General features: G+C 47.5%; 1 protein-coding gene across 3 annotated transcripts in view; it reads right to left on the bottom strand.

Annotated features, from left to right (window-relative positions):
• The window catches only part of PRMT8 (protein arginine methyltransferase 8), a 99,724-nt gene extending 84,976 nt beyond the window's left edge, over positions 1–14,748 (bottom strand). For 2 of the 3 annotated variants that reach the window (XM_073314525.2, XM_073314543.2), the window contains exon 1: positions 13,743–14,743. In XM_073314525.2, the coding sequence (XP_073170626.1) occupies positions 13,743–13,817 (75 nt within the window). In that variant the 5' untranslated portion in view covers positions 13,818–14,743. Of the gene's footprint in view, positions 1–13,742 lie in introns of all 3 variants that reach the window. The other variant, XM_073314535.2, reaches the window with a different exon arrangement.
• Positions 14,749–21,802: the final 7,054 nt, after the last annotated feature.

Raw genomic sequence — 21,802 nt, 5'->3', positions numbered from 1 at the left:
GCATGCACGATATTCTGTGCCCAGTGAAATGTGCTTCTTCTTCCCGTCTGCTCGCCAGCCACACCAGTGGCTTGGTGCTACTCTCACACAACCTTGTCTGTAGTGAGGAAGAGTGGCCTCACTCTGGTACAGAGGAGATTAAGTCACCCTGTTGGGCGCAGCTAACTCCACCCTACACTGCCCCCTTCACAGGAAGTATAGGGGTGGGACAGGAAATATAAAAACTACATCCTGCAGCTCAGTTGAGGCTGGACCAGGGAAGGAGGCAAATGTCCCTCCGAGGGAGCTGAGCCACCAGCAGAGTGCACAACCAGCAGCGGGCAGAAAAGGCAAACCACTGCCCTGAGAGGTGGACAATACTGCAGAGGGAGTGAAAGAAGGGCTGTGAGACTGGGAACCAAGCCCCAGTGACGATGGAGCATCCCCACCAAGAGCCAGTAGGAAGTAGCCCAGGGTAACAAGACTTTGGTCCTGTTGTGCTGCCAGGAGGCGATGCAGTGACCCCACGTTACCCTGCTGACCCTGTGTTGGGACCACCCATCATGTCAAGTTCCCTGGACTGGGACTCAGTGGAGCAGCGTGGGCCCAGTTCCCCTTACCCCTCAGGGCTGGATGCTCACTGTCCTTTAGGCCAGAAGGACAGAGATACTGTTTATTTGCTCAGCCCACAACCAAGCGCTCCAACCATTGATTGTGGCCTGCTCAGCCCTCATCCTAGAAGGCCTGAGCCACTGACTATTGTTGTTTGCTTGGCCAGGAGGCTGGAGCTATAGACTGTTTCATCGCTCAGTCCATTCAGGAGTCCTGAGTCCCAGACGGCATTGCTTAATCTGCTCTTGCCTGGGAGGTCTGAACTTTAGCCTGTTGAATTGCACAGCTCTCAACCCGGAGTCCAGAGCCATAGATGCTAATTGTTTACTCCAGCTAGGAGGCCTAAGAGAGAGACTGTCGAATGGCTCAGCCCCCACCTACAAGGGCAGAGCCATAGCTGGCTTGATTGTTGAATCCTCATCCAGGAGGTTGATCAAGAGACCGGAGCTGTAGGCTGCCTGTTGATGTGTTGAACCCTCACCCAGGAGGTTTGAACTGTCATTTGCGCAGCCACCAGGCAGGCCGCCCAACAACTTCATCCAGCAGATATACCAATTCCCCAACACCACCAGCGGGGGTGCCCTGAGCCTGAGACACGGTAGGCTTACACTCCCGCTCTGTAGAAACAAGTTTTCAGTCCACGAAGGCAGAATTATCTAATGGCTATAGCAAGGAATTAACATATTGTCGGGCAATGAGTTCAAATCCCAGATGAATCACTCCCTCGTGGAACTATCCTCTCCAAATACATGTTACTCTGAATAACACAGGCAGGAAGTTAAGTTCACAGGGTGTCTACACTGCAAGTGAAGGGGTGATTACAGTAGGCATACCTACAGTGTTTGGGAAGGCATACCGATGCAAGCTTTCATCTAGCTAGCATGGATAATCATAGTACTGATGGCATGGTGGCACAGACTGATTGCTCATGTAAAATGCTGCCAGGGACTTAGGTTGCTAGCCTATGACACCACATCTTCACTATATTGTTACCTGTGCTAGCTGGATTAAATCTAGCACAAGTATGCCTACTTGTACTACAATCACACTTACACTTGCAGTGTGGACATACCCACGGGGCTCAACCCTCAGAAATGCTGCCTGTGAAGTCAATCAAAGTTGGTGGCACTTAATATTTCACAGCATTGGGACCCTAGAGAAGAGACTAGACCCCGATGTGACTGAAGGTCAAATGTGATGTCTCCTTTTGCATCAGTTGGCTGAGCTGTACAATTAGGCAAGAAGCTAAATCTGATTGTCGGGGGGAGGGAAAAGAAGTGGCTTCTCGGATGTGGCCTGATCTTTGCTGTGTAAATAGATGAACAAGAAGTGTTTCACCCAAAACATCAGTTTAACATAGATTTCTGTGTTTACTATTCATTTTTTTTATAAACCCTATTTATTAAAATATTCATCTTCCATAAACACTATAAGAAAAATCATCAAAGCATGCAGGAGAAAAAACAACATGCCAGATACTCAGCTTGTATCAGCTGGCAGAGCTCCATGGACTTCAATGGACTATGCTGATTTACATCAGCTGCTGTATGCAGCTAGACAGAAATTCTGTTTCAATAGAGAAAATGTACTCTAGTCCTGTCTCCGCATACTCCCCCAGAGACTTAATAAAGAGCTTGAATGAGGGAGAAAAAAGGCAAGATACTACATCATGGGCTTGATTCCGATCTCCATTTACACCAGTGTAACATCATTGGCTTCAGTGGAGTTACTCCTGATATACCACTGTAAGTTAGGTCAGAGTCAAGTACAGTAGGTGTATCCCATACCTCAGATCTTACATGATCTATATACAGCCCCCATCCGTAAATAGTGTCTGATAGCCTCACCATCTTTAATGTATATAGTATCTTTAATCTGTATATAGTATCTGACAGCCTCACCATCTTTATAATGCTCCTGTTAGGGTAGAGCTGGGGTATTATCTACATGCACCGATGGGGAACTGAGGCACAGAGAGACTCAAGGTAGATCTACACTTTGAGATGGGGGTGTGATCCCCAGCTCAGGGAGGCATACCCACACTAGCTAGCTCTGATCAAGCTATTACGCTAAAAATAGAGAGGCTAACCAGCCTGAGTACATGCCTAGCATCTCAAATGGGTACATACTCAGATCGGCTAGCCCCTTGTGCTGCCACGGCTATCCTTTATATTTAGCGCACTAGCTCTCATTGTCCTAGCATGTCTCCTTGAGTTGGGAATCACATCCCCAGCTTGAAGTGTATACGTACCCTCATTTACTTGCCCATGGTCACACAGGAAGTCTGTGGCAAGCAGGAAGCTAAATGTGGGTTCCCAATTCCGAGGCCAACACCTTAACCTTAACGCTTACTTCTCTATTTATTGTGCCCAGGTCTAAGATTTCAGCTAAGAATTTTTTCTCTCCATAATTTCCTTGCATATGTTTTGTTACTGGAATCTTCACTTCTGACTGGAAAGCCAAGACAATCAGATTTATTTATGATGCCGTAACGTTTCACTCTCAGAATACAAGGAGAAATTATTTTCCATCACTGCACTTAACAGAGTTTTCAAAAAAGCAGTCTTGGCAGTGATTGTCTGAATCCTCCTCCTTTCCAATTCTGATGTCTAGCTCTCCAAATTGTTAATCCAATGAAACCAAAATAATCCATCTTCCATTCCAATTTTTCAAAGCAAGACTCAATTTTTGTGTTTGCAGACAAAAGGGACAACATTTTCGCTGCCTTTTAAAATTATGTCTTTATTTTATTAGATTGAGGCGAAAGGCATCTCCAGGACCACAAGGTTCAATACACTCTCCATCATAAAGCCCATATAATTTCCTATTACATTATAGGAGCTAAATTGTGTCCAGCTTTTGCAGATGCTCAAGGGTGGGGAAAAGGCTCAAGGGACTTTCCACTCATTTGTGCCTCTGTGTAGCAGCAGAACACAGTCATATTCTCAGTGCTCAGGACACACAAAATCTCCATAAAGACAGTACTCACAAGTGACATTAGCTGGCCATGAGAAGGGGTAGAGGATTGCCCACTGCATGCTTTCTAAGAGTGGGCAACTGCTGAACTGCAGGTGGCATTGTACCTCTGTGAGGGCACCGCTGTAGCATGCCAGTACATGCTAGTGGCTGAGGAGTCACATCTGGCTCTAAGAGTAGTTCCCTTGCTCCTTAATATGGACGTGTTTTTATGTTATTGTATTTAGGGAATATTCCCACAGAGGAAAGAAAAATGGGTTAGGAAACCCCAAGTTATCACAGAACTTAAAATCCATCTGGCACTTCCCTTCAGTCCCCAAAATACAGGCTTGACTGTAAACCAGGTGCTGTTGCTGAGCATCCCAGCATGGCCAGTGAAGTCAATAGGAGTTGCAGGTATTTAGCTCCTATCTGGCTCATTCACTTAGGCTTCCAACTCCCAGAAACAGCCTATGAGTCTTCTGAATAACAGCCAGCTTCTCTGCCCATAGGCTTTAGATTAAACACTTCTGGCACCATGCTCAGGAGCAGCGCACAAAGAACGCTACGCAGCTTCTCCATGCATAAACAGCCAGGCAGAAGCAAGTGCTGGCACAGCTCAGGGGAACCAAGACTAGATCAAAGTCAAGCGTGCTGCTGAAGCTGGTGGGCAGCGTACTAACCAGCAGAATGCTCTGAAATCGGAGCCCAAAGCAACTGACTTTGCCATTCACCGGCCACTACTATTTTTATCGGTGATCTAAAACTAGTTTACAAGTAAAAGAGGTTAGTGTAATGTCATGACTAGAATGTGCCTTGTCCCTTGTCCCCTCCTGGTACCTTTGGGAACAAAAGTCTGCTACCCTCCTAGCACAAATCACCACAAGCAGGGCAAGGAGGGCTGGGTGGAAGGGAGGCAAAAGTACTAATTCCATTCTCCACTCTGACGCAGCCACCCAAGCGGCAGCAGATTGGTCCATCCTAAAGGGGACAAGTTATCCCCCATCTGCCTACTGAACCATCTAGTGCCAGTCACTGTCAGAGACAGGACACTGAACTAGGTGGACCAAAGCTCAGATCCAGGACGGCAATTCCCATGTTCCTGTGAAGAGTACACACTCTCCATGCACTCCTCCATGCACACTCCTGGAGCTCTCTTGGGTTAGTGTAGAACAACAACAGCCTCAAAGCAAGCACAATCCGTCCCTTAATGACCCCAGGACAAACAGCACATTCTACACTACAAAACAGCATATAGAATCATAGAATATCAGGGTTGGAAGGGACCTCAGGAAGTCATCTAGTCCAACCCCCTGCTCAAAGCAGTACCAATCCCCAACTAAATCATCTCAGCCAGGGCTTTGTCAAGCCAGGCCTTGACAATATGAGTAATTAGACCGGACATCAACAAATGTGCTATAGTGAATGACCCTATACTGGCAAGGAACACAGACCAGAGGATCCAGTAGGTCTTGTCTATCTCTAAGTTCTATGATTCTTATTAAATATAAACATTCCTGGATCTTATTTTATATTATTAATGCACACCCCAAAATACCTTCATTATAATGAGTCAGGATAACAATGTAGGAGATGCCCTAATTCTGGGAATGTCCTGACTTTTTAGTGTTTGATTTCACAACCCTGAACGTTGTATTAATTCTGAGTAGGGATAGAGAGCATTTAATTACACTGGGCATAATCCTCACCTGAGCCAAATGTATGTCCTGCACAACTGGAGTGGGGCGGGGAACGTGGTTCTCAGCCAGAGTTCCATTCCCCCAATCCTGGACTGGCTAAAAACCAAAACAGCCCCCACTATAAATTAGAGCATCTGAAGGGGTAGTCTAAGTTATACTGGCTGCAGAGGCAAGGCACCAGCTGAGGATAAGATGGAATGGGATGCGCTCTGCTTTGCTCCCTAATCAAGCTCTACACTACTTGAACATTCCCCTGTGTCAGTGGGAATTCTCAGGTGCCCCTTTAGGATAATTTTCTGGCTGCTTTTCACTGTCTCAGCAGCACAAAGCAGCTGGAGTAGAGCTAGCTGGGATGTCTCTGGAAAAAAATATGGGTTTTTTATCAGAAAATGCTGATTTGTTGAAATCAAAAGTAGTTGCAGGGCAGGGTCAATTTCCACGACTCTCCCAAGTCAATACCTGTTTTAACCTAAGTTTCAAAATTATCGAAACACTTGACCCAAGCTGAAATGGTTTTTGGTGTATCGATTCACAAACATTTTCACAATTTTGACTTTTAGTCCTGATTTGGGATGAGAAAAATATTCAAAATCTCAAACTCCCACAGGATGGGAACACTGTTTCCCGGACAGCTCTGACTGGAGCATGGGCTAAGGATCTGGTCCATACAACTCAGATACGCTGTTTATCATCACAGCTGGCATTGCAACTGTCTGCTCTCCAGTGTTACAAGATTCTGGGACACGTGACCGCTCAATACAGTTGAAAGACATGTCACAAGCTGTTTTCTCAGTGGTGACATGCTACAACCCGGCTGGCACTGTGCCTCAGAATGAGTCAGAGTCCATCATCACTTCCACTACCCTCCTGTCCCATCTCTCTTGGTGTAAGCAACTTTCATTCGGCGGTATTCTTTCATGCATGGAGTTCTGAAGTCATGTACTGAAACAAATAACATTATGCTTATCTAGTGTTTTTCATCAGTAGGTCTCAGAGCACTTTACAATGGATGTCAATATCATTATCCCATTTTACAGATGAGGAAACTGAGACAATGATTTGTCCAAGGTCAACCAGCTGGCCAGCCGCAGAGCCAGGAATAGAATCTGCGTCTTTTCAGTCCCAAACCAATGATCTAGCCACTAGGCCATGCTGCCTCTTGCAATAGCAAAAATCTTCCTAATAGGTTTTTAGTTTGTGTTGAGTTTTACTTTAATTACTCATTGAAAAGCAAATCCCATGCCACAGGAGTGCCTGGGAAATGAAATCGTACTCATGAGCCACAAAGTAATTGTGGAGACTCAGGGCTGCAAGTAGCCATCACAGTTTTCCCACTCATCCATCCATAGTGGGGTGGCTGGTGGATTTGTGTGGTTGCAGATCCACTGAGCTTCTCATTAACACAGACCACCTTAATGTCTTCATCCACCGTGGCAGAGAAGGAGCTTTCACAGATCTGGGCTCTGCAGTATTCAGAGTTCACATCCATATTTAAGGACTACTGGCATCCTGCATACCAGAGGGTACAGCAGAATCACATGATTTTCATTGTGTCTGTGGCCCTCTGTACCCATGGAAGAGAACCAGGACTTTCTGTAAGTATAGAGGGAGGTTGATGTAAATGGTGGATTCTCTGTAACTTGAAGTCTTTAAACTATGATTTGATGCCTTCAGTAACTCAGCCAGAGGTTAGGGGTCTATTACAGGAGTGGGTGGGTGAGGTTCTGTGGCCTGCAATGTGCAGGAGCTCAGACTAGATAATCACGATGGTCCCTTCTGATGTTAAAGTCTATGAGTTGAGGCACTAGACTGGGACTCAAGAGATTCATTTCTTGGCTCTTCCACACACATCCTGTGTGACCTTTAGCAGATCACTTAATCTATCTGTTCCCCATCCGTAAAATGGGGATATTAGTACTTCCTTTCTCCCATCCTTTATTTAATCTCTTTAGATGTTGAGGTCTTCAGGGCACAGGCTGCCATGCTATGTGCTTGTACAGCAATTAGCACAATAGGAGCCCGGTTTCAGCTGGAGCATCTAGGTTCTATCGTAATAAAAATAGGGCTATTACAGGGACTGCAAAATGCAGTAAAGTGGGGGGCATAGATTTCTCCCCCTGCCTGACCCTCCTCTTCCCCTCTCAGACACCTCATCACCACCAGCAACCTGACCCTCCTCTCCTCAGCCCATAAACCCCTACACCCACCCCATCCAAATTTGAGTGAGTGGTGTTGCAATCTGGCACACAGGGTTGCAACACCACACACGTCTGATCCAGCCAAGAAGTGGTTGGGCCCTGGCCCATGTACTCCTGCCCCCAAATCCACAGCCTATGGACTATGACATCAGTCAGAGATGTAAATGGTACATGTGGATGCGTATAATCATTGGATGGTTTATTACAGGGGACTTAGACTTCAGCTATGTATATAACCCCTATCACTATAGCAGTCAGGTTATAAAGTCCTTGTATCACTCATGCCTTCATGCCTTTTTTTCACACTACTCCCTGCACCTTGAACAGCCACTGACAAGGGTCAGGAAGGAATTTTGTTCCTGCCAATGTATGCTGGGAGATTATTTTTTTTTTAATTTCTTTCCTCTGAAGTATCAAAGTTGGTCACAAATGGAGATAGACAGAGTGGGCCAGGGACTCTGAGGTGACTTTGAGTATTCTCTCTCTCGGGTACTTGGCTGGCTGGCTCTTGCTCATATACTCAGGGTCTAACTGATTGCCATATGTGGGTCGGGAAGGAATGTTCCCCCAAGTCAAATAGGCAGTGACGCTGGGGTTTTTTAGTCTTCCTCTGCAGCACATAGGTGTGGGTCATTTGCCAGGATTATCTCTGTACATCTCACTTAATTATTTCCCTGACATTCCAGAAGCCTCAGGCCCTGGTGCATCTCAGTCTCTCCTAGTCTCTGCCTGTGGCACACAATTGTCAAGTTTCCTGACAATTGTAATACTTTGGTCTTGTTTCAGTTGTTCAGTTTAGTGTGCAGGTGCTGGGTGGTACTGGGAGCCTGTGATGTATAGCAGGTCAGATTAGATAATGTGGTGGTCCCTTCTGGCCTTACACTCTATAAGACTATGTATCAAGCACACACCGTCTCCTCCTGAAATCTCATGTCTTTAGACTTGTTTTCCATTGCTAAACTCAGCTCTAGAACTGACATCTCCTTCCTCCATGCCCATTCACATTAAAAGAATAGACCGAGCAATCTATGCAAGTGCAACAATAGGGATTTTTGGGACACTTTGCATAAATGCTCTTCCAAAAGCAATTTCTCCTTTCCCTTTATTTTCTATCTTTCTGTCTTCCATTATTGCTATAGGGCCCATTTCTGAACCCATTACTCACATAAGCAGCCCCACTGATGTAAATGGGACTGGTCATGTGAATAAGGATTTATAAGATCAGTCCCATAATTGAGGCACTGATCCCAAAGCCCTATTCCCATGAATAGCCCTACACTGAAGTCAGTGGGATGGTTCCTGAGAATAAAGCTCTGCAGTATTGGCTTTTGGACTGTACACTCGTCAGGAAGAGACCTGAGCCAAATCTTACAAGCCAGCCATGAGATGAGCTTCCATTGACTTCACTGTGAATACTATGCACAGAGGGCTTTTGGTTTCAGCCCCCCGTCTTTTATTTTTCTGTAAAGCACCATGTGCACCCAGGGTGCTGTATAAATAAAGAAATATAAAAGGCCCTGCTAATGAATTTCTTTGTAGAAATGTTGGCAAATAGAGCTCTAATGGCCTTCTCATACATAAATACAGGGCTTGATACAATGCCCATTGAAGTCAATGGTGGGGCTCTCCTTCACTTCACTGGACATTGAATCAGGCCCATAGGACTATATCCACAAAGGGGACTTACACTCAGCATTGCAATGAGTAACTTCAGCTGCCCTGGTACCCAGCGGAAGCCTCAGCCCGAGGTTAGGCACTGTGGCTCCCCACATACTGCATGGGGAGAATTAGACTCCTAAGAATGGTTTCAGAGTAACAGCCGTGTTAGTCTGTCTTTGCAAAAAGAAAAGGAGTACTTGTGGCATCTTAGAGACTAACCAATTTATCTGAGCATGAGCTTTCGTGAGCTACAGCTCACTTCATCGGATGCATACCGTGGAAACTGCAGTAGACATTATATACACACAGAGACCATGAAACAATACCCCCTCCCACCCCACTGTCCTGCTGGTAATAGCTTATCTAAAGTGATCATCAAGTTGGGCCATTTCCAGCACAAATCCAGGTTTTCTCACCCTCCGCCCCCCCACACACAAACTCACTCTCCTGCTGGTAATAGCCCATCCAAAGTGACCACTCTCTTCACAATGTGCATGATAATCAAGGTGGGCCATTTCCAGCATAAATCCAGGTTTTCTCACCCCCCCCACCCCATCCCCATACACACACCAACTCACTCTCCTGCTGGTAATAGCTCATCCAAAGTGACCACTCTCCCTACAATGTGCATGGTAATCAAGGTGGGTCATTTCCAGCACAGATCCAGGCTTTCTCACCCCCTCCCCCCGGGAACACACACACACACATAAACTCACTCTCCTGCTGGCAATAGCTCATCCAAACTGACCACTCTCCAAGTGTAAATCCAAGTTTAACCAGAACATCTGGGGGGGGCGGGGGTAGGAAAAAGCAAGGGGAAATAGGCTACCTTGCATAATGACTTAGCCACTCCCAGTCTCTATTTAAGCCTAAATTAATAGTATCCAATTTGCAAATGAATTCCAATTCAGCAGTTTCTCGCTGGAGTCTGGATTTGAAGTTTTTTTGTTGTAAGATAGTGACCTTCATGTCGGTGATTGCGTGTGATTCAGAGAAGCCAGCACGCTGAGCAGGGGGCCACCTAAGCTAGCCAGAAGTGAAATGTTGAGGAGAAGGGTGTGGCCAAGCCTTGGCCCTCAAATAGAGTTAGGTGCCTACATTTGGACTGGAGGAAGATGCCGATCTCCACCTGGGCTTCACAGCTGTGAAGCCGTTAAGTACCCAAGCCAGCTCAGTTCTTTCTCAAAAAAAAAGAAAAAACTCAGGAGGAGGTGATGACCTTATACCCTGTAGTCCAGTGGTCAGAGCTGGTACTTGGCCCCAGCCCTCCTACCTCCAGGTGATTTCCCTACTACCTGGGCTATGGCATATTCTGATGTAGGGCTCTCTCAATTTCTCGTGTTGAAGTTGTTTCACTGAATATAAAATAAACATTTATTGGAGCTGGAACCTGGGTCTCCCCGGTGGGTGCCCTAACCACTGGGGTATAGAGTCATCCTCAGTCTCTCATCCTGACCCAATGAATATCGCATTCTTTATACAAAGTGGAACAAATTCTACTAGTGGGGGGCACCACCTGCTCCTCCAGTATTGTTTTGTGCCGGGGGCAATGCAGTAGGTGTGCTCGTAAGTGGCCTCTAAAAATCCCTTCTAGATCAGGCCCCACAGACAAGATAGGTGGGGGATTTTGAGGATCCCACTAGGGCTTAGGTGCTGAGAAGCCAAGCAGCAACAGGATTTAGACAGATTTGTGCATGCCCACACACAGAAATTTAGGCACCATGTTGACTTTGCCAGGGCAACGTTGGCATCTAAAGAATGTCAGTGTCTACAGGGTTAGTCAGCAGCTGAGCAGGGGAGTTGATCTAAATTTTTGTGTTAGATGCCTAAAGTGGCATTTTGGCACCGACATCCCTTTGCGGGTCTAGCCCAAAGTGCATATAAAAGAGTGTTAACACTGTAAATGTCTAGAAATTGATAAAATATGGGCCTAACCCTGTAAATCCCCTACTGGCATGAATAGTCCTCCTTTACTCACAAGTAGTCCCATTTATTTCACTGGGGTTTCTCGCATGAGCAGGAGTTTCTGGGACTGGGTCTATATTTCTTTTATTTTATTTTTTTTAAACTCAGTACGGTATAAGAAAAGTGCTTGACATACAGTATTTGTAGCCAGGATGATCTTAGATAATGCTGTTATATGTGTGGTGAATTTCTGTAATCCACTGTCCTTTATCACAAAATGGTAATGCTAAATGTATAGAATTGTCTTATTAAGAGCTTCAGATCAATATGAGTAAGACCCAGGTGATTTTAGAATAATTTGGCAGTGATGTTTTGGCTATTTGTTAACTGTTTTAACTGCTCATCTGTCTGAGTGTCTCACTTTTTTTATATACTGCCTGTCACCCTAGTACCTTAGTGCTTTAGAAAATTAAGAGTATGGGCCAGATCACCAGCTGATGTAAATCAGTGTCACTCCATTGACTTCAGGTGGAGTCAGTTGACACCAATTGAGGATACTACATAACTTCATTATGATAAGAACACAAACCAAGGGCCCTATCTTACATTCTTTCTGCTTCCAAAACAGCCCCTGGCTTCTGGATGAGTTTGGGGAGGGAGGCTCAGGGAATGCAGGTTTGAGCCCCAACTCGGCATCTTATGGTTTTACTGAATAAGGATGTTTGATAGTTAACTAGTTTCAAAAATACACCAATATTTAATCTGTTGCATTTCTAATTATGTGGGGCTCTCGTTTTCTCTCTCCTTTTTAAAAATTAAGAAACGTTAACAGCTGAAAATTAAGCTAATAAACGAGACAATATTTTACCAGATGTTATCAATGCATCCTTGCTGGCTTCATGCATAGACATATACAATAGAAAATGTCTATCTGCACTAGTCCAGTCTATAATTTTGCTCTCGTTTCACAAATCTTGCATTTGCATAGATTATAACGAGCAAAAAACCTAGCCCGTAACCAAGATACACTTCCTTTCCGAGTGCATTTTTTTTTTAAGAAAGCCATCCCTGCAGATGCATAATGCAGTGGGTGCAGCGTTGCACAAGACAGCAGGAGAGGGGATAGACACCCCCCCCCCCCCAATGCATCGATATCAAGTTTAGATGGAAGAGAGAAAGTTAATGCGTTCAGCTCATATGTCCCTCCCCGCACCCCCGCCCCCATTTAAGGACAATGAAGGGTTCTAAAAGTAAGCAGCTGGGCTTATCTCCTCTGCCTCCAGTACTGGGCAGGACTCTGGGACCTCTGGTACAGTACGTGCCATTCGTACTAGGACAGTTTACAGATGTGCTGCCTGACTCCTTGCTATTTATAGCAGCCTCTTCTACCACGGTACTCGAGGGGGTTGTAACGCAGGAGCAGGCATGCTCCTTTGATTTATTGCTGGAATTATATTCGTTTAAGACAACTCCGCTCTTCTCATAGCAGGGCGAGTGAAGCACGTCCCTGGACCTTTACCCCACACACCCCTTTGCAGAGATTAGTGTCCCTACCACGCAGACGCTGTTAGGATTCACTGCAAGGGAGACGGAGGGGGTTTGGGGCTAATCCCTTTTAAATAGCGGTAAAAGAGGGGAAACAGACAGAAGCTCGGGCTCCTGCCTTACCTCTGCAGGGATATTAAGAGAATGGAGGTCAGCTGTGTGTGTGAGAGAGAGAGAGAGGCTGAAGCGGAATAGGAGTGTGAGTTGGTTAGCATGCAATACCATGATGGATACACATTTCACGGCGCTGCATATCGGGGAACCATACGTTAAATATTCAGCAAGAGCACTGGGCATAGCCTATTCATAGAAGCCGAGCGGTTGGCGCTCGCTCGCTCTCCCACAGGCAGGCAGCCGGAGGATTTGATTCTGCCTCTTTTCCCCCGGGAGCAAGAGACGAGCCACAGCCCCTGGAAAGCCTCCGCCAGGTCACGGCGAGCTCAGTGAGTATCAGGTGCTACTGACCCCGTTACCGCTCGGACGCGTCTCCAGAGGAAAGCAGGGCAAGGCTGGGGGAGGCTGCTGAAGGACACGGAGCTAACGCGAAAATATTCTCTCTCTCTGCAGCACCCTGGAGAGCTCCTAGGGGCGGCTCACCAAGCCAGGCGAGAGCCTTCTCCACCGCCCCGGCCAACCCGCCAGCTTGCACGCGGAGCCGGGGGCTCTGCTTCCTTCCCCTTGGCAGCCGCGCTCGGAGCTCTCCCAGGTGCTGCAGACACCCGGCTCCCTAACTCCCTGGCAGGTCTGCGAAGAGCTGCCCGGGATGCTGCGGAGCTCTGCCTCCTCCTCCCCCCCTCTCCCCCCAAAACCAAAACCCTCCTCCCCTCCCCAGCCCCCTGCACACCCGGCTGCCCAGCGCTTGCCTGAGGAGCGTTTGCTCCGTCCAGGAACGGCCCAAGAGCCCAGCGCTTCCTTTGCCCGAGCCGCAAAGCACTCGGAGCTGCTTCGGATCAAAGCCTGCCGCCGGAGGGCAGGGCAAATTGAGGCGGAAAGTTCTTGCCATGTAGGGCTGGACGCACTGCTCGCGAGGAACCCAGCCAGGGCAGGGGCCATGCAAAAACGCAGCCGCCACCGTGGCAGGAGCAAGCAGAAGGCGCGGGGAAAGTTTTGCACCTGCTGCTGCTCGCGGGGGGGGGGGTGTCCGGGGATGGGGGTCCGGGGGACAGGTCCCTGTGCCTCGCTTCCTTACCTCGGTGTTCTCAGTAGCATTCTCCGCCATTTTCCTCCTTAGGAGCAGGCAGCGGGAGGAGTGTTTCATTCCCATAAGAGCCAGCCAAGGGGTTGGGGCTTGGGGCTGTGTGCTTTTTTTTTTATTTTTTTTAAGATCTCCAAAACCTGGCACACGCACAAAAAGGCAACAAATTAATTTGCTTTGTCCTTTCTGCTGCCTCCACTGGCACCAATTTTCCTTTGACACTTCCAAGCTCTTCTTCCCTTTCCCCCTCTTTTCCGCCTCCACCAAGCTCTTGAGATGAGTTAGGAGGCAACCCCCTCTTCAGCTTACACTAAAGGCTGCCGGGCTGCGCGTCCTGCTCCCTCGGAGAAAGCGATCGGGCTAAAAAGGCAAGAAGCACCAACTAAACTGAACTTGGGCGTGCAGTGACCAGCGGGGCATCTTTGTGTCCTGTGGCTAATCTTCCAGAGGCAGAGGGAGCCAGAGACAAAGCAGCGGGGCCAGGAAACCATAGCCCCTTCCTTTCTTCTTTGGGCTCCTCTCTCTCTCTCTCTAAGTCTCCACTCCAGAAAACTTGCTTTTAAGGAAGGAGCCCACACTGCTCACGCTGGTAAAGCATTTGCTAGCTTCTTTCCGTGGCTATCTTCAAAAGGAAGCAGCATCCCCTTCCTGTTCTTGGGCTGGGCTCCTGTCCTACTCTGCGAGTTGATCTCCTGTACCTTTCTTGGGAGGCACAATTATATCAGTTCCCCCCACACACACACACACTCACAACTTTCTTCCTTCCTTCGCCCCCACCCCTTCGGATCAGCCCTACTTTTCTTTCCAAAGCCTCGCTGCCCTTGAGAAGGATTTTATGGGTCAGCCCATTAACTCCTTCTGCTCCGGCTTCTTTTCTCTTTGGCTTTGGAGGAAGCCTGTTTCGCTCTGGTTTTGTGCGTGTGCCTCTTCCTCCCGGCTGCTGTTTCCTGACTTACATCTAGCCTGAGCCTGCCTCCCAAACAGACTCCAGGTGCAGAAAGATCGCCCTTGTCTGAGCACAGCTACTCCGCAAAGCCAGAACAAGCGTTTTTGTTTGTCAAGCCCTTCCCTATGTCCATCCTCCTCCCTGGGAACTGTCGCTAAGTGCCCCCCTTCCCGCACGTTTCTCTGGTTCTTCCTCTCCCACCACCTTTTAGATTCATGTGGTCTTACAGCGGAGCTAGATTTGCCTGGCTCGTTTTGGTGGCTCTAGGGGCGGGAGGGGGTGTATGTTACACAATGCATTCCTGGGTCTTCACTTTAGTCCAGTGTTGATCTCCAACCCGCTGTGATCGGGTTGATCTCGTTGGGGGAGCGGGGTGAGAAAATAAAGCTAGAGGGGTTTATTTCACGTTGGATTTAAGTACCTGACCAACTTCACTACCATTCGTTGTCCTAACTCATGTCTACCCGTCAGGCCAACATACGTCCAAAGAGGCTTAAACATTTCTTTGGGTGCCTTTTTTAGTACACACATGCATATCCCCCCCACCCACCCCCACTCCCCTGCTCTTTATCCTTCTCTCATTTTGGCAGATATTTTTTTGCGCAGCCTCTTTTATAATCTCCTGTAACAAAAGAGTGCAAGAAGAGTTTATCCTTAGCTGACCTCTGCAATGCTGGCAACATATCAGATGCTATGCGAGCAACAGGAGCCCATGGTGCACAGGAGGCAGGGATATTCCTGGGGGAGGTGTTAGTGACTTATGGAGCCGACAGCCAGAGTGGTTGCGCTGCCTTCTCCCCACAGGAATGGGGCTAAACCGGCAGGACAGCGGAAACAAGTAGAGGGAAAAGGTGGGGACATTTTTTATATGCTCACTCACACAGAGATGCAGCTACTCCCCCCTTAAGCGGAGATGGAAGCCATGTGATAAATTTCAGGGACGTGATAAATGTATACATACATACCAAGGAACTGGAGATTCTAGCCATGTGATCAATTGCAAGGAGATGTGACACATAAACATATACCACATAGGTGGCCATGATGCTATGAGTTAAATTACAGAGTAATGTATTAGACTCATACCAGGTAACTGGAGGTGATACCCCTGTGAAAAATTGCAGAGCCATTTGATAAATCATCCATTTGTCTTATACCTTTGGCTGCCCACTAACCCACCCCATATTATCCTAACATGCCAAACCTCTTAGTAGTTTCAAGCAGCTGCCATTTTTTTTAAATGATCCTTTCAGAAAAATGTTTCCTTCTCCTCCCAAATGTGGAATTTAAACCCTGCCCCAAATCACACTGCAAGATTCAGTATGGTACCAATAAGAGGTTGAAGCAGCCTGGCAGAGCTAGAAATGGGGCATTCTCTTTTTCCAGTGGGACACACATAGAGAACTTGAAGCTCCTCTGATGTCGGCTCTTAAAATGGAGACAATTTTTGCTTTAAAAAGTTTTTAGATCATTTTAAAGGTGTTTCTGGCGTTCCCAGAGCTTTGTACAGTTGAACTCAGAGTAATCAAAATAACCTAATAAAAGTTTAAATCTAAAACAGTTGCCAAATGCTCTGTCACATACAGAATACCAGGTGGTGTGAAGTTTTTATCAGCATGAGTTTGGGATGATCTGCATAGCTCAATGGTGGTTTCCCTATTTATGAGTAATATACCCAGCCAAAAATTATGCTACTAACTCCTTTAGACAGACCACACCAGCCTTGTCTACCCTGGCAAGTTTCTGCCCAGCAATGCAGCTTTCTGCACTGTAACTCCCGCGGTGCACACACTGCCAAGCCATTTAGTGCACAGAAACTGTGCAATTGCACGCTGTAAAAACCCGCCCCGACGAGAGACGCGCGGCTTTCTGCGCCGGGGGTACAGCACTGCGGTGCCACTGTAGACACCCTGGTTGATTACAGCGCTGTGACTGGCCTCCGGGAGGTGTCCCACAATGCCTGGTCTCGCCTCTCTGGTCATCAGTTTGAACTCTACTGCCCTGCCCTCAGGTGACCAACCATGAACCCCACACCTTAAATTCCTTGGGAATTTTGAAAGTCCCCTTCCTGTTTGCTCGGTGACGCGTGCAGTAGTCTCAGTGCATCTCTCCAGGTGGCCATGCCTGCTCCACGCACCAGGCAATTCCCCGCTTGGAGCAATGCCGAGCTGCTGGACCTCATCAGCATTTGGGGAGAGGAGGCTGTGCAGTCCCAGCTGTGCTCCAGCCATAGGAATCATGATACCTATGGACAGATTTCACAATGCATGACAGAAAGAGGCCATGACCAGGACACACTGCAGTGCAGGGTCAAAGCGAAGGAGCTGCAGAACACCTACCACGAGGCTCGGGAGGCAAACTGCCACATCGGTGCTGAGCCCACAAGCTGCCAGTTCTACAAAGAGCTGACCGATCCATAGCAGTCTGGAGTAGCCAGCTTCCACAGTTAAATCACCAGGCGCTTCTTCAATGGCAGGGCAGCTCTCATTTTCGTGTCCTTGCGCCGCAGGGCTGGGGCAAGCTTGTCACACAGTCCCATGAATGTGGCTTTCCTCATCCAAAAGTTCTGCAGCCACTGCTCATCATCCCAGACATGCATCATGATGTGATCCCACCACTCAGTGCTTCTTTCCTGAGCCTGAAAGCAGCGTTCTACTGTGGTCAGCACCTCCGTGAATGCCACAAGCAATTTCGTGTTGCGTTAGTCAGAGCGAGCAGCATACTGGTAAACAGTGCGGGATCCATTCCTGCAGCCCGAAGAGGCAGAGCACGCAGTGCACAAACCATTGAAAGATGGCGCCAAATGCGGACGGAAGCACAGGGATTGCTGGGATGTGAAGCAATGCATCACAGGGCATTGGGACAGGACCCACGGTGCCCCGTGACCCCCTCCGCCTTCCCACAACTCTTAGCGGCGGAAGAGGAAGAGATGCTCTGTGGGATAGCTGCTCAGAGCGCACCGCTCTGAATACCGCTGCAAGTGCCCGAAGTGTGAACACGCTATTGCACAGGCAGCTGACAGTGTGAATACACAACAGCAGTTTCCCTTCAGCGCTCTCTGAGCGGTGCTGCAACTGCCGGCGCTGTAACTCTGCCAGCGTAGACGTACCCACCATATGTATTTATCTGTATTTAGGCAGATAAATAAGAGGCAGGTTTTTAAAAGTGCTCTGTATCCAGGTTTTTAAAAGTGCTCTGTATCCGATAGGTATGCCAAGAATTTCAAAAGAGCTCAGCTCCCGTTTAGGCAGTTAAATGAAGAGAGAGATTTTCAAAAGGGCTCAACACCCAGCAGCTCCAATGAAAATCTTGTCACTTAAGATACTGAAATGAGAGTTGTTGAGTGCTGAGCTCCTGTGAAGGCCTGACCCCTCACAAGAGCTTCCAACACGCCATTCCCTCCTCATAGTACTATGTGACCTTAAAGAGAGGGGGTCTAGGAAAATGTTTTGAAACCCCATGCTACTTGGGGCCATCTACTTTATACCAAAGGCAAATGATTTGTTCTTCAGAAGTACATGTATTAGTCAAGGGAAAAAGTCATCCCTTGCAGGAGTGAATTATTCATATGGGGGGCGGGGGCTCTGAACTCCAACTAAGAGGCAGGGAAATGTCTCACATTTTGATGCTGCAGCACTTTGGTAGCAAAGACACACTGCCTAATGTCTAGAATTAAATTCTGCCCTCAGATTTGTACATGCAACTCCCCTTGACATCAGAGAGAAAAATTGACTTTAAGTGCTGAACTTGGGGCATATTCCTGGTACGTGTGCTTTGTTTCAGACATTAAGCAAGACATAAACAATAAAAGTACATTAATTTATTTATAACACTTCCAGGAGATGGCCAAAACATTTTGATTTTAAATAAATAATGCACGTGAAGTCCATAAAGCATAAAAAGGGGGGCGGGGCGGATACAAGAATTTTTTTACTTTCATTTCTCCAAGGTGGTAGGTGCTGTGATTGCTGGAGCTCTGGTATTGGCTGAGTGTCACAGTGTGGGTAGAGCACTGAATTGGGACTCAGGAAACTTGGGTTCTATTCTTGGCTTTGCCATTGGCCTGCTGAGTGACATGTGGTAAGTCACATACCTCTCGGTGCCTCAGTTTCCCCATCAGTAAAATGTGGATAATGATAGTGACTTCCTTTGTAAAGTACTTTGAGACCTACTGATAAAAAGACTGTACAAGAATTATGTATTATTGTTTATTCACATGACCCCATGAGGTAAGCCAAGGAAGCTGTAGCCCATATATTACAATACTTTAAAAAACAAAAGACAGATTGACTGGTGGTTTTAGTTCCTGGGGGAAAGTAATGCTCCTTTGAACTGAAAATATGACTCCCAGTGGGCTCTGTACCTCAGTGGCAGCCACTTTTAGCCCAAGTATACACACACATCTGTATCCATGAATGACACGGCTAGAATACCTGGCTGCAGTGTTAATCTACAACTGGTGTAAAAACAGCTAGGATAATTGACATCCAGAGTTACAGAAGTAGGTATGGAGTGTTGTCACTACCACAAATTATTTCAAACCACTGATAGCAGCTTTTCCTGTAAAATTACTAATCTGGAAGAATTCAAAGCAGGTCTGCTGCTGCGAGGGTTCAAATGGAGCTGGCATAGCCACAACCAGTGTGGGAGCGCTTCCAATAGGACCATGACAGTGCTCCAGGGACTAACATCAAGTTCAACAACAGAAGGCTGGAGAAAGGACGGAAGGGTCTCACACAGCGAGGAAAGGAGACTGGAAGGAAGAACAGGAGACAGGTGGGGCAGGAGAAGAGTGGAAGAGAAGGCAGGAAGGAAAGAGGGAGAATGTAGGGAGCTGTAGAAAAGGGGCAGGAGAAGGAAGCATAGGGTGGCAGCAGGAGAATGGAAGTAAAGGGAAGGCTGGAGGTTTGAAAGGGTTCAACAGAAGAGTAGTCTCCCTCCTCCCCATTCCTTTTTTTCAACAAGTATGAGAAGGATTTGACCAGGAAAGTTCCCCATCCTCAATACTTCTCATATTTGTGGGAGAAACAGAAGAAAAAAGGACCAGGCTGGGAAAGGCCAATCCTTCTCCTACTTTTTCCCTGACAGCAGAAGGAAGCATTGGGCCTTGGCACTCCCCTTTCGCTTCTCCTCTTCGTGTGTGGAGGTGAAGAACTGGGCTATGAGAGGGCACGTGGCCCCAGCTTCTTCTCTACCAGTGTCTCCCCAGCGCTCCCATGCAGACACCTCAGCAGAGGGAGGGGTACAGGCAATGGCCCTACCTCCGGCTAAGCAGAGGGACCCTGCTCTCGGCACCTTCCCCAGCAAACCCCTGCCCTGCATCCAGCCGCTCTCCCCACCCCATCAGAGATACCTGCGGCGGGGGGACTCTGTCCTTCTCCTGTCCCCCATCCTGGCACTTCCAGCTCGCCTGGCCCCCTCTGCTCGGCAGCTGGGCCCAGGCGGGGCAGAGCCACTTCTCACACCAGCACGACACTTGTCTCTGAGAGAGCTCAGCTGCAAAGGTAGCCCCTCTGCTCCCCACCTGGGCCCATCTGCCAGGGACATGAGCCAAGTGAGCTGGAGCCCCTCCTCCCACCCCCCGGCACGTTTCTGGCTCACTCAGCCCCTGTTCCCGGCAGCCGGGCAAGGAGTGGGCCATCGCCACTTCCCCAGCTGGGCTCTTTTCGCAGACAACCACCCTGAGCGGTGTCAGCTGGCGTGAGAAGCAGCTCCGTCCCGCCCCCTCAGCTCCCTGCCCGGGCCCAGCTGCCTGAGGCAGGGGCTGAGTGAACTGGAAGTGCCGGGGGGAGGTGCAGCAGGAGACAGACAGAGCTGCCTTTCCCCAGTGGCAGGCAGAATACAGCAAGCCCTGCAAGGGCAGCTCAGCAGTCGCTGAAATCTAGGGGGGGGCACTTGACCCCACATGCCCCCGCTACATATTGCCACCTCAGTCTTAGGCTAGGGCCCCACTGTGCTAGGTGCTGTACAAACACATAACAAAAAGACAATCTCTGCCCTAATCTACATATAAAACAAGAGACAACAAATGGATTAAAGCTGAGAAATAGAATCAATTATATTTTCTTTATCTATTTAGCTTTTTATTGGAGTTGGGCTAGAAACAGTTTTCCCGTTCTGTGAGAATTTTCAATATTTGGCAATTTTTTCTTATCCTGAATCAGGACAAAAAAATCAAAATCTCAACATTTTCATGAACCAAAAATCTGAAAAAAAAAAAAAATCAGATCAGATCAACCAAGACATTTCCTTTTGATAATTTTGAAGCAGGGGCACCATGGCCCCATCACTTTTGACCCTCCATAAGGGCAAGCGACGTGGGGAAGGGAACAGAGAGGAGCGAGTAGGGGGTGGGACCTCGGGGGAGAAGGGGTGGTATGAGGGCAGGACCTTGGGGGGAAGGGATGTCATGGGGGGTGGGCCACAATTCAGGCCTATGCCCCCCCCACACTTTTAGGGAGCTTCTGCAGTTTCTGTTTTGAAGTGATACTTATTGATTGTATGTTGCGTTGTTTTAACCAGGGTGGTCCCAGGATAAGAGATCGGTGGGGTAAGGTAATATCTTTTATTGGTCCAATTTCTGTTGGGGAGAGAGACAAGTTTTCAAGTTTACACAGAGCTCGTCTTCAAGTTTCCCAGACCTGAAGAGCACCGATGAAGTGAGCTGTAGCTCACGAAAGCTCATGCTCAAATAAATTGGTTAGTCTCTAAGGTGCCACAAGTACTCCTTTTCTTTCTGAAGAGCACTGTGTGGCTCGAAAGCTTGTTTCTCTCCCCAACAGAAGCTGGTCCAATAAAAGATATTACCTCACCCACCTTCTCTCTCTTTTTTGTTTTTGACTGTTTATTATTTGTTTATTTATTTTACTATAAATGAACTTCAATTCCTCAACAAAAAGTCATTTCAAACCCAAAAACAGATCTTTTCATTTCAAAAATTTTGACAATTTCCCCCCAAAAATTCCAAATTTTTCAAAACAGAAAATTCGTCAATACTGACCTTTTCCCATGAAAAGTTTCAGTTTTACAAATCAGCATTTTTCAATTTAATCAAAAAATTCCTGACCAGCTTTACTGATCGTATCAAAGAAAGACACAGGTCTTTGTA

This window comes from Lepidochelys kempii, chromosome 1 (assembly GCF_965140285.1).
Source record: "Lepidochelys kempii isolate rLepKem1 chromosome 1, rLepKem1.hap1, whole genome shotgun sequence".
NCBI lineage: Eukaryota > Metazoa > Chordata > Testudines > Cheloniidae > Lepidochelys > Lepidochelys kempii.
Note: the sequence above shows the minus strand (reverse complement) of the source record. Positions and strands in the feature narration are given on the sequence as shown.